The sequence below is a fragment of the Artibeus jamaicensis genome, unplaced genomic scaffold (assembly GCF_021234435.1).
Source record: "Artibeus jamaicensis isolate MK-2021 breed Jamaican fruit bat unplaced genomic scaffold, CSHL_Jam_final scaffold_2172, whole genome shotgun sequence".
NCBI lineage: Eukaryota > Metazoa > Chordata > Mammalia > Chiroptera > Phyllostomidae > Artibeus > Artibeus jamaicensis.
In genome coordinates this window covers 1,444,001-1,461,565 of record NW_026522031.1, presented here as the reverse complement: position 1 = coordinate 1,461,565, position 17,565 = coordinate 1,444,001, and the positions used below count along the sequence as shown (strand labels likewise).

The window sequence follows — 17,565 nt, the reverse complement described above, 5'->3', positions numbered from 1 at the left end:
TAAAATTTAAAAATATTAGTGTGAACTTGGGTCCCCAGGGAATCCTGTGACTTACATATTTCCCTCAGAGAAGAATGAAATTAGCCCCAGTGTTTTCCCCCCTGAAGTTAAATCTATTTACTTCCTGTGCCATAAGAAATTTTACACAATCCCAGGGTTACTCATGAATAGTCTTTGGTAAAGAATCTAGGAAAAGACTCTAAAAATCTAAGTAAATCTACCAGTTGCCCCTTTAAAAACTATTAATCCTTTAGGGAACAGGGTGAAAACTCCGGCAGGTTAATCTGGCAAAGTTTTTGCTGATAAAACAGTCAGTCTTCCCCTCCAGCCCAGCACCACTTAGCCATCCTTCTACTTGTTTGCCAGTAACTCGTCTGTCACCGGACTAGGACTTCAGTGTGTTCCTCCAGAATTACACACACATCAGTTAAATGTCCACTGGCTCTCTCTCTCCATAAATATTATCTCTGCTACAGCTTAAGCCAAACACCAATGTTGTTTGAAATAAAATATGGATTCATGATATAGTGCTGACTCTCAGATAACTTTTGAGCGTTGTCCATCGAGGCAGCCTAATACCACACAAGTAAAGCCGGTGCCTTTGGAATATTAGTGACTATTACTGACTCGGGCACAGGGAAGGGCCTAGCCTGCCGCGGCCCTGCAGGACAAAAGCCTCCAACATCCAAGGGAAGACAAGCCTTGATTTCAAGAAGAAGCTCTGAAGTTTGATAACAAGAGTCCGACAGCTAGTCACGAATTCAGAAGGGCCTGGAGATAGTGATAATTCAGTTATTTCTGGGAAAACTGACTCAGGAACCAGCAACCAAGCGAAGTGCAGGCTCCTGTCATTTCCCTGAGCTTCCCTCGTCACCTGTCCTCCTCCACCCCTCACCCCCCCCAGCCTCTTTCTCCTCTTTCTGTCTTTGTGACCTGCTTTACCTATTTTCATATGTATACCAGTGACTCGCTGAAGAGAAAGCCAACAATTGGTTGTATCTTGTATTTAGTTTTTCCTTAATAAAATCATTTCCTTTTTATCTTAGTCTTACTTAACACATAGCCCTCTATAGAAAGCTTCCTTGTTCTTTGATTTTTAAAAAATCCTCACCCAAGGATATGTTTACTGATTTTAGAGAGAAAGGAAGGGTTTGGGAGAGGAAAGGGAGAGAAAGAGGTATCTATGTGAGAGAGAAACATCAATTAGTGGCCTCCCATTCGTGGCCAACTGGGGATTGAACCTGCAACCTAGGTGTGTGCCCTGACCCGGATCAAACTGTGACTTTTTGATAGATAGGGATGATGCACCAACCAACTGAGCCACCTGACCGGGGTGGTTCTGTGATTCTTCATCCATCCATTCATTCATTCACTCAGCAAATCAGTACTGAGCGCCCCTATGTGCCTCGTGCTGTGCAGTTAACAATAAAGAAAAAAGAATGTTAGGTGGTGATACGCTACAGAGGAAAATAAAGCAGGGAAGGGGTTCGGGGTTCTGCAGCCCAGACCCCAAGGGCCTGGAGAAGCCACGGGTCTGAGGTGGTCAGACAAGAGGAAGGAAGACAGAGCACCAGTGCTTTCCACCGTGGCTCTTACACGAACCTTCCCTTAGAGATCTCATTCTGCAGGTCCTCGGGCGGCTAGGATTACATAGTTCTTGTTAAAGATTTTATTTATTTAATTTTAGACAGAGGAGAAGGGAAAGAGGGAGAGAAGCATCAATGGGTGGTTGCCTCTCAGGTGCCCCTTACTGGGGACCTGGCCCACAACCCAGGCATGTGCCCTGGGACTTGTGCCCAGTCACATGTGCCTGTGACTGGGACTTGATCCAGTGACCCTTTGGTTCACAGGCCAGTGCTCAATCCACTAAGCCACACCAGCTGGGGCTAGAATTACATATTTTTAACAAGGGTCCTATGTGATTCTGGTGGTGCTGTTGGTCACAAGCCCTTGGTTTGAGAACCTGTGGTCTAAGGTCAGAGGCCAACAGGAGGTCTAAGTCCAAGGAAGCATCCAGACACTGGGGTGAGGGTCACCTATGCTGGGGAAGCAGACAGTCAGAGACTGTAATGTCTGGTAGCCTGCTCTTCCCTCTTCCTTCCCTCCGCCCATCTTCCATGGGATAGAAACCAGCCCCCTCTCTCATAGCCTCCACCCTGTCTGCATCCTGGAATAGAGTCCTTGCTCAAAGCCCCAAACCTCACACTTCATATGTGAAGGGAAGTTGCTTTTGAATTAAGAGAGCTCTCTACTGGGCTAACGAAGCTGGGCTTCCGAGACTGTTGTCTCGGTATGGATCAAGAAAGCCGGATGTCAGGGAAGGGGGCCGTCATGGGTAAAGGGAGCCAACCGTATGATGACAGAAGATGACTTGACATTGGGTGGTGGGCACACAGCGCAACATAGAGATCATGTCTCAGAAATCTACACTTGACCCTATATGACCTTATTACCCGATGCCACCCCAATAAATCTAAAGAAAAAATTAAAAGAAAGCCTAATGTACAGTCCTCAGTAGAGCAGTGACACCCTCGTTCTGCACGGTGCCCACCGCCTCCTTCTGAAGCAATGAGCACCACTGACCGGTTTGATGGGGGAGAGAAAGTCACAGGGGAGACGAATTATGGAGCATGAAACGCTTGCAGGGTTTAACGCTGGAAAAATATTATTCTCGTCACGTACTTTTTAGTCCTCATGCTTCCTTTATTTAAGCAGCATTTAACACCCTTTTCTTCCTTGAAATACTTCCCCATTCCCCATTCTCCCGGAATCCTATTTCAGGCTGTTCTTCCCGAGTCTGCTTTGCAGGTTTTTCCTCTGCCCCTCACTTCAGTGTGGTTCTCCTCAGAAAAGGGTTCTCCACCCTTTTCTCTTCTTAGGCTCCAGGGGACCTCGCCTGCCTCTGCATTTTTGACGACTGCTGCTCCTTCTCTTATCATCTGAGCCCCAGATCTGCAGACAACTTTTCCTCGTGCATCCACGTAGATGGTCCCCAGCAACCCTACACTCAGCGGGTCTGAGTTCCCCAGGGGTGGGGAGGGGGGTGAATCCCCCTGCCCCTGGCATGGCATCCTTTCCAACGGAAACTCAGGAAACTAAATCAAACTATATTTGGTAGAAAGACAACTTTCAATGGAGTTTCAAGGTTGCTGGTCGTCTACATTAAACAACGGTCTAGAACTGAAGCAACACCCAGGGAATCGATGAGATTTCTTCCCCTTCTATTCTTGGATGCCCTTTCCCCTAGTGCTGTGAACCACTTCGAGGAATTCTATTTTCTGCAACGAATTCAGACACGAAGAATTCAGTTTCTGAACCAAAGGGCATGCTTCGGAACCCCAAAGCAAGCACTAGGTTTCTTTGGGAAACAGCATCATATCAGTTTCTGGAATATACCCTGTAAGGTGCTAAAGAAATCTAGACTGCGATAAGCTTCATTTTTTTCCCCCCGGAAACATAGCTCAAGGCTGTCAAGAAAACTTTTTTCCTTTCTTACATTTTTTCATCAGTTTTTAAAAAACAAGTGAGGTTCTTTCTGTATCTGAAGTGCGGGCATACCAGTGCTTACCCTGGGGGGTAAAGAAATAGGATGGACCATGTGTGGGCTACTGAAGCCGCCCCCCTTCTTTTGGTTAACTCAACATTTTAGGGCCTAGTTGTAGGGAAGGTGTCCTCCCTTCAACTTGTCCACTTGTCCAGACAGTGCTCTACAGCGTGTTAAAGAAGCAAGCCCTTCCTTCCAACGAATTCTCCCAGGAAACCTCAGTGGATGAGGTGGCCGCCAGTGGGGCCGCGCTCCTTGCCGCCACTGAATGAAGCAGGATGCTCCGCTTCTGTGCTTCCCTGCGGGGAACTTCCAGTGATGGTGGTCCCCAGCCCAGGGTTTACACAGAATCACCTGGGAAGCAGTCAAAAGCCTCCACCCCAGGCTGCACTTCAAACCAAACCAATTCCATCAGAACCTATAGCTGTGGGGCGCAGGGAGCAATGGTTTGCCAAGCTTCCCAGGTGACTCCACTGTGTACGCGCGGCCCAGAAGGACTGCCTCCGAGCTACACTTCCCACCTGTCTGAGGCTCTCCACGCCCTTCCTAATTAGACCAGAGCCTGGGACTGGGCTGGGGGGGGGGGGGTGTTGGGGGCTCGGAGCATGCGCAGACAAGCCCTTCTGCGGCCGGGGGAGGCTGCAATCTCCCCGCTCTGGGTGAAGTGTTGGCAAGCTCACGGGACCTGATGGCGGAGCTACGTTTCTCAAACAGCTGTAGTGGTAAGAGAGGAGAACTTTGTATTCCCTACGTCTGAAACCTGTTTCCTTGGGTTCCACACTTGGCCAGAAAATATAGGAGTGTTGCTTCCCACCGTCCCCCACCCTCAGGTTTCCGCAGAGGCCCCATTTGCTTCACTTCCCTTCCCCCACCAGCCAGGCTGCCCCGGGGGCAGTCGGGGAGCTTCAGAACCACTGCAGGTGAGAGAAGCAGCCAGACAGAGGGGTTTAGAGTAATCTGGAGCTGGATTCTAATCTTAGCGTTGCCATTTACTAGCTGTGTGACCTGGGGCTGTTATTAATCTCTGTGCCTCAGTGTCCTCATCTGTAAAGTGGGCGGTAAAAGTGTCTTTACCTCACAGGGATGTGTGTGGATGCAGGTGGAGGCCCTTTGAGCGATTCCTGGTGCACTAAGAGCTGAGAGCCTTGGGCAGCGCTGTGAGCTGAGCTGGCCCTCGGCCCGCCCTCCAATACCAAGGGGTACGGCGGAAACACAAACTAAAGCTCACTGAAGATGGGCAGGACCACTGTTTCTGAGTGAGTTTAACCGTTAGATGGGGTTGATTATGATGTAGGGGACCCTCTCCTCTTCTGGCAGACATCAGAAGGTTTGTAGGAATTAAACTGAACCCCGAGGGTGAGCGTCTTGAGTTTAAGATAAGAGTAGCTTCGTTTTGTTGAGCGGGACACAGGCCACTGCAAGCCCAGGCATTTTGGAGCCACTAGATGTGGTGGATGCCTCTGGAAGGTCACCTGCCCTGGAGTTGCCCATGAACCTGGGACTCACACTGAGGCAGTCCCTTTGCCACTTCACATCAGAAGGGCTTCAGGGCTCACTCCCAAGTTGATGAAGAAGCCAAAACCAGATCAGCAGTGGAGGGGACATCAGTAAGAATCAGGTGTGACAGATGTTGGCCAAGAGAAAGGACAAACAGGTGGGAAGGGCGGGTCACTGGCTGGGGGGAGGAGGGAACCCAGGGCCTTAAAGAGCTGGCAGTATGTTGGGGGTGCCACTCCCCCCTCTGACTTGGCCAGGAAGGATAATCAGGGCATGCCCGCAGCCCTAGAGTTCTTCCCGGAGCACCCCTTTACTCCTCCCCAATGATGCGTGGCCATCTCTTTCCGGCTTCAGGTTTGACTCAGAGCTCACCTGTGTTTCAGGCTGCTCTCTGATTCCTGGCTATGTAAAGAATGCTTTGCTGTTTGGAAGCATCCGTACCCGCTGCAAGGCTGTTAGAAATGCAGCGTCTTGGGCCCCACCCCAGACCTTCTGAATCAGAATCTACACTTTACCAAAGACCATCGGGTGATGGATTGTATACAAAATTGGGAGGAGCCCTGCTCCAGTTTTCTCCCGGGTCCCCCAAAGTGCTTGGGACAGTCTCAGGACAAACAGTGGCGGGGGGGGGGGTGGCTATAAATGCCTATTGAGTGCATCTATTCATGGCAGCTGGGAATGTGGGAAGCTGGAGAGACAGGAGACACTTTGCTATCCTGTGCGTTTGGCAGAAGGGGTGGTCCGAAGGTCCCAGGCGTGGGGCGTTTGATGGTGCCGTGTGGGCGACCGATGCCGTGTGAACCAGCTCTGTCTCCATCACACTGTGGAGAGAAGAAACCTTTTCCCTGAGGAAAGGAGTCTGCATTTCCTGTGTCTTACCTCATTCAGCTTTTCAGGACTGAAAGCAGAAGTTAGGACACTTCTGACCTCTTCCCATCTTTTGTCACGTAAGAACAGGATGCTGTCAGAGACTGGTTTGGACTCCAACCCCGATGCCTGGCGAAAAGCAACAAGCAGAGGGTTAAGACACAAGGGAGCCCAAGCCACCTCAGTGGCAATACAGGTCCACCCTACACACTGTAGTTAAAGGTCTGGTGACCAACAAACGAGGAGGTTTTTTTTTTTGCAAAGATGCAGAAGAAGAATATAGAGACTCAGGGTTAATGATCGAAAGACTCATGGCCAAAGGCCTGGGCAGCAGATGGATTCGCTCTGATGGCCCAGCTCTGCCCTGTGACAGTGTTGTCATCCCTGTATAAGTCATTCAGCGGTTCTGTGGGCTCTGCATTCTCCCCACAGAGTGCGTGTTCCCCAAAGGACCAAACAGCAGGCTTCTTAGGATGCTCCAGTCTCTCCTGGGATGGAGTTTCATGTCTGAGTTTGGTGGCAAGGGGTTTTGTGTGGCTGGATTGGTCCGGTTGGGCGGGAGTTGGCTGACTCATGTGTCTGGATCCTTGGTGTGTGTGTTGGGTTGGGTAGAGGCAGGGTGGTATGAGCTGGGGAGTGTGGAGAGGGGGGAAGGAGAGTCCTTCAGAGGTATCTCTCAACAGAGCTGCTTCCGAAAGAACTGCCGTGACATGTCTGTGTTTTCTTTCGTTCATTCATTTTTCTCATTCAGCAAACATGTGTCAACTATCTGATAGAAGCAAGGAGTTGGCTCTCCCAAGTTGAATAACGAAGACATTGCTTTGGTCCTCAGGAAGTTGATGGTCTAGTGGGGAAGCAGATAGTAAGCCCATAAACTAACCAGCAGATATGACTACTGTCCACGGGAAAGGGTGTGTCACAAAGGGAGAAGATAGGGCAAAGCCAGAGAATGATAGGGGACCGAATGGGCAGGGCGGCTTCTCGGAGGAAGAGATAGTCAGGCCGAGTCTGCAAGCATGCAGACAATGAGGCCCCCTCACCCCCTCTTTCCAGGCTATTCTGTGTCTTTGTACAACCAGCTACTCCCATCCAGGGGTCAAGACTGGGGGCCCCACAGCTGACCACAGTGCCCCCAGCCCCGAGGCTGCAGGGTGTGTGTGTGGCGGGGGAGGGTGATTGAGGGCCAAGCACTCTGCAGGACGGCATGTGATGTATGGTTTCACTATTTCTTTTCACTGTTTTAATTATAGTTGAAACATGAAGCCAGCCATCATAATTCAAAAGCCTTGTAAAAACTCCTATTTAGAGGAAAATTATAATTTTCTGATAAAATATGAGCTCTCAGAATAAGCTATAAAACATAACTGCGAAGTATCGAGGGGGGTTTAATTATATATTGGAACCAAGTGGCTGGGCTGTTTTTCTGCCGAGGAATAATACCTCTCCACACTGAGAATGAAACTCTTTCAAGTGCCTTGGCCACCGCACAGAATTGTGCATTTGTGGACTTTGGGAGCATCACCCACTGGTTTAGGTTCCAGAGTCAAAGGAGAAAAGCGCACATTACGTGTGTTCACTGGCAAACACCTGGTGCCGGGCGGCAGTACATGTAGTAAAGCACCACACTGCAGGGAGAGCTGGGGGGGCGGCTGGTGGGGGGCGGGGCGCTCTGACGAAACAGGATGAATTAGAGATAAGAGTCAAGATCGATCGGATTTTGTATCCATCCTTCATCCAAGACATTTTTTCGTCTTGTACCCGGAGGAGAGACCCGGCCCCCGTCCTCTCCCTCACCACCCTGCCGTGATAGCGCTCTGTCCCTGGCCCAACAGCTGCTGTTGGAATTCTCCACTTTTTAGTGGAAACTTTTGGGGGCACTGGTGAGAGAAATGTCTTCATTTCTAGATGTCATGCTGCCGGAGGGAGAGCGGCAAATCGGTCATTTCGGAAGAGCGGACATGAATTGATGTCACATAAAATAGTTGGCAGGTTTCTGAACGTTTGGCTGGAAAGAGGAGACTGGGGTGATGACTTGGGTAATCAGTACTTAGTGTGCGCTCGGAAAATATGTATTGAAAGCATGTGAGACGGGAGGGGGATTTAGGTTGTTTTTGTGGCGTGAGGGGTAGAATTGAGCTCCGTAGGGGAAGCTAGGGGGAAGGTTCCACAGATCTAAAAAACGTCTCAATAGTCGAAAGGCAGAATTGTTTAAAGATAAAGTAACCTGCTCTGAGCGGTGAGCCCCGCATTGCTGGGGACCGTACCCCCTTCTTGGAAGTTCCACCCAGGAGGCTTGAGTGTCCCAGGGGTTGATCTGCATGACCTTTAAAACCTCTTCCAACCCCGACACTTCCTCTCCAGAATATCCCTCCTGGTATTTTTAAAATTAGTTTGCCTGCACCCATACACATATTAATTGTGGCAAAATGCACGTAATGTAAAATGTACTATCGGCACCATTTTTAAGGGTGCAGTTCAGTAGCGTGAGGTTCACTCGCATTGCTGGGCATCCGCCACCACGGGTCCACTCTTGCAGACCCAGGATGTTCTGTGCCTACAGAACAGTGACTCCCTGTTCACCTCACTCAGCCCGTCTTTGCACAGAGGCGATGCCTTGAAAGATGCAGAGGGCTCCCCTCCAAAGAAATGAGCAACAGGCCTGGGGACTTCGCAGGGGTAGGATGGTGCGTGTTGGGGCAGGAAGGGACCTAGGGCTTTCTAGCCCCAAGTCTGTCTCCCTGGCCCTGCATCCCGAGTCTCAGCAAAGCTGTCGCCGGTCGCTTTCTGGCCAGGGGTGTCTAGCCAGCAGGCCCTGGCCGGTGTAACAGTGAAAAATCAGGGTAGCAGATGGCAGGCAGCATTTTTAAAAAGAAAGGGAAACAAGAAATAGAACTAGGCAGAGATATAAAGGAATGTTTTATAAAACAAGAGTATTTTGTTGCTGTAAAACTTTTATTTGAGATGTGTGTGTGTGTTCGTGTGTGTGTGCGTGTGAGAGAAAGAGATAGATTCTGTGTCATGATGTGAAATGTTTCTTACTGTAGGCCCCAGTAAAGAAAAATTTGAAAAACCTGTTCTAACCCAAAAGCCAAACCCTGGGAGTCGGCCTCTCCCTCCACTATAATCCTGTCTGCCACAGCGTTAGCAAGTTGAGAGTATTTATTGAGCACCTACTACGTGCCAGGTGCAGTGTTAGTAAAGAATGGGATTCTTGCCCTCATGGGGCTCCTGGGCTGGCTCCTTACCAACATCCATTGACCTTACAGCTAAGAACATCCTGTTTGCCTCATTTCATTAATTTTGGGGTGATTCTCCAGCAATTAGGATGCCCTGTCCTGGTAAACAGTGATGGTTCAGTAGCAGCCTCCCTGCCTCCCTGCTGAGCTTCCCTTGGACAGCTGTTTGTCCCTTCAGTTAAGATCTCTTAAAGTAGCATCTAACTTATTAGACCAGCTAAGCATAAACTTTAAACTTTGAAAAACTTTGCTTCTGAGGAGCAAGTTATTAAAGAAAACCAACGTGTTGGCCTTCTGTGGCCCCATGAAGAGAGTGACCACTGATCAGGTGCTTGTGAGGGGCCAGGCCAGTGGTCCTCACCTGACCTGGAGGCTGTGCAGGACGTGCTGAGCCTTCCCGGAGGGGCTGCCGGGCGCATGTGGCGCAGTTCTGCCGCACCTGAGTGCGCGTGCTGTTATGAAAAGGCATTGAGAGGCACGACAGAGCAGGAAGTCATGACCCGGAAGCGTTTTCTTGTGTCCTGGAACCTGCAAGAAAGTCGACTCTAGGCCTGTGGGATGTCTGTGGCTCCTCGGCATGGAAGTCAGCCTTTCCCGGATGGCCACTCGGGCTGCAGGTGACAGGTAAGCACAGTGAGCTGCCTGTAGAGATTCCAGAACTTCGGCGGCCTTGCTGCGACTATCGCCATCTTGTATAATGTTACGAATGTCAACTAGGCTGTAAAAATATTAACAGCAGAAGGTCTGTTGTGACCTCACGAAGGCCAGGTCCACCTCCACACATACAAGCTTGCAGATATGAGGACGCTCCCCGGCACCGCCTGGCTCTGTCCTCACCTGGGCATGAAGCACCTTGCACTGCCCACCCCCCATTAGAGTCGAACCAACGAGAGCTCTAGAACCCTGTCACGTGGAGACCCTAAATTCTATACCTGAGAACACAGGCCGTTTTCAACATGTGGCTGTAGCTGTACACACGTCCCCACGAGGGCTTGTATTTGGTGCTTTGAAAGAGAGTTCTGAAGCCACTGGAGAGGCTTCACCCGTTCGCTCTTTGCCAGTAGGACATGGTCATAAAGGTCTTGTGGTCTTTGCTGCCCCTGCTTCTGACTGTGACTGGCTTTGAGCGCGACCTCCGAGTGAGTTTGTGTGACGTGTCCACGACCGAGGGGGGCTGGCTCAGAGGACACCCGGGGGTTAAATTCAGCGTGGGCTCCGTCTGCAACTCCTCAGCTGGTGGGAGGAAGGCCCTTCTCATTTGAACAGGCATGTAATGGAGCCTTGTCTGATAGCGTTGCCAGCATTTCCTCCGAGGAGGGGGAGCCCCAGGCTTGGATCTGCGTCTCCATTAGCCCAGTGCCAGATGGCGAGGGCCTTCCTGACCAGGGAGGAGGGTGAGACGGTTCGCTGAGTCTTATCTTCTGAGGAGAATCTTCCACAGCTCTCAGCAGAGTTTTTCACAGAAGGGCGAGGTGTCTCTGATGCAGCACCTGTTGCACTTGGCTGGGAGAAGAAATTCTCCCAATGGGTCCTAAGAGGGATGCTTTGCCTCCAAAACTCAGAAGGGCTCTCTGGGATGCAGGTGGGCTTCCATGGTCACCTGTCGGTGCTGACTGCCACCTGAACTGGGACCCCCGTGGACCTTGTACTTAGCTAGTCTGACACTCATGTCTCACACAAGAGGAAACCGTGGCTCAGAGGAGTTCAAGGACCGGCTCAAGTTGCAGAGCTAATAAAAGGCAGCAAAGGTGGACTCTAATTTCATTTCTGCAAATCTGAGCCAAGTGCCTTTCCCTGTACTGCGGGCTGTGGCTCACGAGGGGTGGAAATGGAAGAGAAGGAGGTGTTACAACAAGGAGGTTGGGGCCTGAAGAAGAGGGGGTGTCAGGACTTCTGTGGAATGTTCAGGAATACGGTCAGTGAGAGAGCAGAACCAGCTTCTTTACTGTTCTCTCCCCGCAATTCCAGATATTAATCTCCTGGTTTATACATTTATTTCTGCTTCTGCCACCACAGAAGTTTGGGAAAGAAAGCCACGAGTAAGATTTTCCTTATTTCTTGTTTCATAAAGATAAAGATGGCTTCCTGCTGAACCAAGGGTCTCGTCAGACCGAAAAATAGGAGCTCATCTTCAGCAAGATTTGAAATTTAAAAACGTTCCGCAAGGCATTGACAGAACATCTGAGCATTCAAATCAGTACCACTTAGCACGGTTCCTACATTCCTCAGGCTTCACGAGGCACTCAGCACCTTTAAAAAGATGTTAGCGTTCACACTTACCCACCATGCTGAAAATGCAAGGCTAAGTGTTTTATAGAGGAACCTGACTCCCCAAATCTGGAGGCTTTTCAGGACCAGCCATGACCAGATAGGGCATAAGCCGGTGAAAGGGGAGGCCTGTGGGGGACAGGTACCTCATCCTGGTCATCACGTGGGACTTCCAGGGGCGGCCCCTCCAGGAGGAAGGGTTTCCCGTGCAGAGAGAGCAAGGACAGGAGGAGACCCGCCTCCCAGTAGCAGGGGGTCAGGCAGGCGAGGTCCCACACCCGCGTTTCCGGTCCCGGCCCGTCTGTTTGGGTTTTAAGTGAGCAGGTCTGGACTCGCTCACAGCTGTGGGCCTACCACGCGCGTTGACCCTCCTCCAGTTGGCAATGGAAAAAAACATACAATAAAAACGAAGCTGTTTTTAAAAAAATAACTAAAGTAAAAGATACGCAGAGTGAAAAAACAGTGTTCAAGCTTTGACCCAGGTGACGAGAGCCTTCCTAAGGCACGCAGGAAAAACCATTCCCACCACATAAATCTCACTGCTCAGGCTTGAAAACCTGAATGGTTTAATTGACTCAGTGTTTCCTTTAAGGGAAAGGAGATCAGAAACTCTAGACCCGCAAGTTTTCAGAGCTGTCTGTGTGTGCCAGTTGCAGGTGTCGGGGGAGGGGCGGTTCTGTGGCAAGCCTGCTGGTCCCTCTGCTCCGTGGTGGATGCCCGCAGGCAGGTCCCTGCAGCTCCAGCCCAGGTGGCCCGATCTGCCCGGGGCGCCGCTCGGTTTTCCTGGCCGGTGAGCTGTAATGAGCCTACCGCCTCTGCTATGATGAGGTGCTACCGCAGATGCAGTAAGGTTTCCGGTGACCAATTTGCCTCTGAACTTGGGTAATCCTTGCTTGTGCCAAGGGCTTTGTGGTTTCACGGGGGCTCGGCCTGTCATTCTGATGTCCATGCGGTGAGAGGACAAGAGCGACCTTGGGAGAGGCTGCCCGGGGGTGGCCGAGCCCCTGGATTCCTGTGGTTCTGGGTAAAACCACTCACAATGTCAGTGCGTGCTGCAGGTGTGTCTCTTGTGAGCTGAGAGTGTGAGCAGGCCTGGGCCTGAAGCAGTGACCCTGGGTTACCCATGGGGACCTCGGGCCTGGCACCCACACCCGCACATGGAGCTCCCGGCACCTGTTGCCTCCTCTCCACACACAGGCAGCAGAACCTGGGAATGGGTATGTCTGCAGCCCGGCCCACACTCTGGGTTGTCGTTTTGGACCAGAACTCAGAGTCCCCTCCCTGTCCCCTTCCAACCAGACCGCCCTAACACGGGCCGCTGACCACCTTACCTCAGTCACCCTTCCCACAGCACCCACCCCCCACCGAGCGTAGGACCTTAAGGAGAGGCCGGGAATGGCAAGCTCTCCACCACGCCCCTGCGGACTGTGACCATGTCTGCTGAGTCACGTCCCCCCACCCCCATTCAGTTTCTGCAGATACTAAAGAAAGAGTCTTCTCTGTGGCTTCGTTGAATCCCCGATAGTGAAGAGAAGCTAATTTTAAAAAGATATCCAAATAAAAATAACCAAGTCTTGAGGCACTGGGACAACAGGTTCTATAATGCTAGAAGATAGACTTGGGTTTAATGGTCCCAGGCCACCAGACAAGGTTGGGAAGTGCTGAGGGCGTGGACAGAGGCCCTCGGAGTCCATCTGGAAACTGGGCAAAGCCATTGTTCTGTGGAACAGGGGGCTTCCAAACCCATGAGTGGGGAAGCGTCGTGAGAACTGCCATTCTCGGTCCGACCTGCAGCCTGTCCAGCCTAAGTGTTCTGGAGTTCGAAAAAAAAAAAAAACAATTTCATTCAACAACTTCTAAATTCAGTATATATTTGCTCCATAGCCACACCCATCAAGGGTTCCCCATGGGGTCACACGCTCGGCAGCCAGGCTGGCGGGGGCTCATGCACGGCAAGGCTGGATTGTTGAGCAGACATGGGCTCCCACAGGCGGAAAATGAAACCGTGTGTTATTTAAGTTCCTTTTCACTTAATGTATCAAACTAATATGCTGAGGTATTTTCTGTATCGCGGGGGACCATTTGGTAGACACTTGCATGGAGGAAGCCTTTAATGTGTGCTGAACGGGTGTATAATAAAGCTGAATCGCGGAACACTTCAGTAAACATGGTTTACTAGGGGGAAGGCAGCGTGGTGTCGAGAGGAGAAACCACGCCTCACTGGTCTCCTTGAGTTCTTTGAGCAGCTAAATGAGCATATGGAGAAGAGGGAACCACAGACCCCAATTTAATTTGACTTTCAAAAATCTGCAAGAAAATCTCACTCTAAAGATGGTTATAAAAGAAATCGAGTCACTGAGGGTTGTTTTATCCTCAAGATGAGATTGGATTCAAGAGCGTAAACAAAGCTAAAGATAAGTGGATACGTTCCCAGATGGAACAGTGTGTAAACACTGGGGGTTCCTAGGCATCTGATCTTTGATGGCTCTGTCTATGTGTTTCTGAGTGATCTGGACGAGAAAGTGTGTATCGACTCTCCAGGATCAGCAGTGTCTGGTTCTTCCAGGGACACTGTCAGGTTGACGAAGATTCAGTTCAGCTTGAACAAGAAAATACTGGATGCTGAGTAGTCATTAGATGTTTGGGACACAGGGGTACAAAAATGTGGGACAAGCCTTAAAGAGCTAACGATCGAGTTCAGGTGGAAGCCGTACCTTCATTTACTGTAAGTGGTACATAGAATCAGTGGTGGACATGTGCGATGCTGATGATAACCGGTATAGGAGTTCAGAGAAGGGGAAAAATAAGTGTAGACTGAAGTAGGGAAGGCTTCGTGGAGGAGGCAGAATTGGCAGAGAGCCGGGAAGGACAGCTAGGGTTTGGCTGGGTGCCGAGGACGTGGCAGTCTCCTCTGAATAGCAGCAAGTGCACGTCCAGTGCGGGGAAGGCAGGACTTGTATGTGTGACCTTGTATGTGTGAGGTAGATCACTTCCTCATCTTCCCAAGGAAGAAGGGGAGGCTTACAGGAGTTAAGTAATTTGCTCAAGCTCGCCTTGCTAGCGAGTGCAAGCCCCACTGTTGTGCTGCTTCCAGTTCTAGAGGGAGTGTCAGCATGAGTAAAGGCACTGGGGCAGGGATTTCCGGGGGGAGGTTAATGGAGAGAATCAATGGAGAATGGGCTGGTCCAGCAGGAGTGAGAGCTTGTGGTGGGGAGCAGGGAGAGGTGAGATGGGAGGATATGAAAAGCCTCTACAGTACAGAGGCCCTTAAATCTTGTCAGGGAAGCCTGAACTTTCTCCTGAGGGCACTGTGTTGAGTGGAAGAAGGAAATTGGAGCCATATTCTGAGTTTGGGGCTCAGAGACCTTAGAACGGGGATGGGAAAAGTTAGGGAGGACGGACAAAGTGTTTAGCGGAGAAGTGGGCTGAAGCTAGAGCCAGTTTATCGGTGCTCTCTGCTTACACGTGTGTGCTGAGTGAATGTCTGTCCGTAATTTATCAGTTAGACGGCAGCCCTCTTGCTAGTCAGCTCTCAGGGTCTTGTGCCCTGGTGACATCTGGGTGTCACGTGAAACAGTAGGAAGGCATGGGGTGGCCACATCCCATCAAGAACCGTGGCAGGCTCTCGGCGCACCTTCCCTGCCTGCTGGGACACCGGGCTCTTTGACGCACCGGCTTCCCCCACTTCTTTAATCAATGCTCTGAGCAACAATGTGCAACTGCATTTAACCATCAGACTCCATCTCTAAGAGCCCGGCGCCACAGAAGACCTTTAGGGGACTTGGAACAAGGGAATAACAACGTAGCGATTGGGGAACTCTCTTGAGGCAGCAGAGTAAACGCCTGCGGTCCTTCCACCATCCCTCCTGGTCACCTTCTTCCAGGAACCGTGCGGTGTCTGGACCAGGCATGGTGCTCATGGGCTGGGAGGGTGAGCAGACAACTGCTCCGTGAAACCTTGACCGACCAGAACTATCACCCATGGCAGCTGCTGTGGTAGTGGCGGTAAATCAAGCCCTGGGTGTGAGCCGGGAGGTGGCATGTGAGTCCCTGCTCTTCCTCCTCCTAGTGATGTGACCCAGTTGTCACTTCATCAGGCCTTAGTTTGCTTGTCTGTACGATAGAGACGGTAACTGGACCAATCTCATATGTTCTCGTGAGGTTTAGAAAACGCTCCGAGTGTCTCCATTAGCATAGAACACGGCGGGTGGGGGAGCCTATGCAAATTTCTTTAAGACTCAACCCCCTCGGTGGCCAGGGCTCGGGGACTGAGGATATATTTCTCTCCTTCTCTCTTTCCCTTCCCCTCTAAAGATAAATAATAAAGATTAAAAAAAAAAGACTCAACCCCTGAGATCTCCTGGCCTGTCCCCTTCCTGGATGGCTCAGTGGTTTCCACAGCAGAAGTGGTCCCCCTACAACATTGTCTGCCTCTGTCACTGGTGAGCTCCTTGAGGACAAAGTCAAGTTCTTTATCTCATTTATAACCATCACCTATCCAGTGCTGGCCACATGGCCAATGTGCAAGTTTGCTAAATAACCAAGGAAAGAGCGACTACCTTACCTACTACCCCCATAAGAATGGAAGATGAGTTTAATTTGACATACACAAAAAATAGGTTGGCACAGAGTGATTCTCTGAATTCTTACAAGCAAGTGTTTATTAATTCATTTTAGAATCTTTTTAAAATTGACATAAGCACGCCCTGGCTGGTGTGGCTCAGTGGACTGAGTGCCAGGCCTGTGAACCAAAGGGTTGCCGGTTCAATTCCCAGTCAAGGCGCATGCCTGGGTTGTGGAGCCTGGCCCCACAACCAGTAGGGGGTAAACAAGAGGTAACCACACACTGATGTTTCTCTCCCTCTCTCCCTTCCTTCCCTTCTCTCTAAAAATAAATAAATAATTAAAAAAAAAAAGAATCGATATAAATGCTATTGGTTCTCTGCTAGAATTCCTGTCTTCCCACTTTTGGAAAATACAGGCAACACTGACCTCTGCCACTTTCTGTCACTTTGTCTATTCTCTGAGATTTCTCAGCAAAGAGATAAAAAGTAGAAAATATATTTTCTAAGAAGATGGAGTGTGTGCATCCTTTAGTGGGTCAGAGACTTGAACTGGCATAAAGGGGCCCCCCCGACAGGCTCCCCCTGAACAAATTTCCCTCGGAATGTGGCTCGTCCTTCCCTTCCAGCCTTAGGATTTTTATACTCTCTGGGAGAAATGTCAGCACAAGAGGCTCGACATTCTGCCTTTTCTCTGATATTTATTAATGTTGCTGGGTCTTCTGCAGTTCACTTGACCTGTGCCCTGTGGATTCCTCTGGTTTTGAACGCAGCTTTAAACCCCCCTCCTGGTTTTAGGAGTTTTATGAACCGCGACCTCTCCTTGAACGTTAGCTGCCCTGCAGCATTTCTGAAATGTAAATGCCATTCCCTTGCCCTGGTGTCTCCCTTGAAAACCTGAGTTCCCCGGGCAGTGCAGTTTTGAGTCGGTGAGAGGCCCAGCCATGTCCCCGTGTGCTGGGACGCGCCGTCCCCGCGTCTCAGAGTCACTCCCCATCCACCCACTGGCAGAAAGGAAACCACATACCATTCTGTTGGTGAAGTTGCTGAAGTTCTCAACCAACACCTGCTTGATCATGTCCGGCTCCGAGATAACGATGAACATCCGACGGCCGAGATAGTACCTGGGAGGAATGAAAGAATTACTTTTGGATGTGTTGTGTGCGCCTGCCCGTTTATCCTCGCCACAAAGGGTCGACGGGAGCGTAGAGTGAAGGGTGAAAGATAAATAGGAAGCAGAGATGCAGAGAAGATGAGGAAATGAACGTGCTGATCACGCAGAATAGTGTCGCCGAGGTGATCTAACGTTAAGTTTCATTCCACAGACACTGATGGGCTCCCGCCTCGAACCAGTCCCTGCAGGGTCCGGGATGGGTCAGGCAGACTCCCCGCCCCCAGCGACAGAAAATGTGAACGCCGTAATAAGGAATTCGTCAGATCCAGCAGCGAGGCCAAGAAGGAAACTAGCAGAGGTCAGTGATGTCCACAGTGCCCCCAAATGGGAAGACGGTTATCCTGGGCGGGCGGGGGAGAATGATGAATGACTTGTACATATTGATTCTTGGAAAAAGTCTGAAGTGAATTAATGAAT

The 17,565-nt window shown here is 50.5% G+C and overlaps 1 protein-coding gene across 1 annotated transcript in view; it reads right to left on the bottom strand.

Annotated features, from left to right (window-relative positions):
• TBXAS1 (thromboxane A synthase 1) overlaps positions 1-17,565 on the bottom strand; it is a 139,558-nt gene that overhangs the window by 63,677 nt on the left and 58,316 nt on the right. Inside the window, exons 4-5 of the mRNA XM_053656614.1 lie at positions 17,002-17,098; positions 5,921-6,037 (exon numbers count right to left, since the gene is read on the bottom strand). Coding sequence (XP_053512589.1) covers positions 5,921-6,037; positions 17,002-17,098 — 214 coding nt within the window. The remainder of the gene's footprint in view (positions 1-5,920; positions 6,038-17,001; positions 17,099-17,565) is intronic.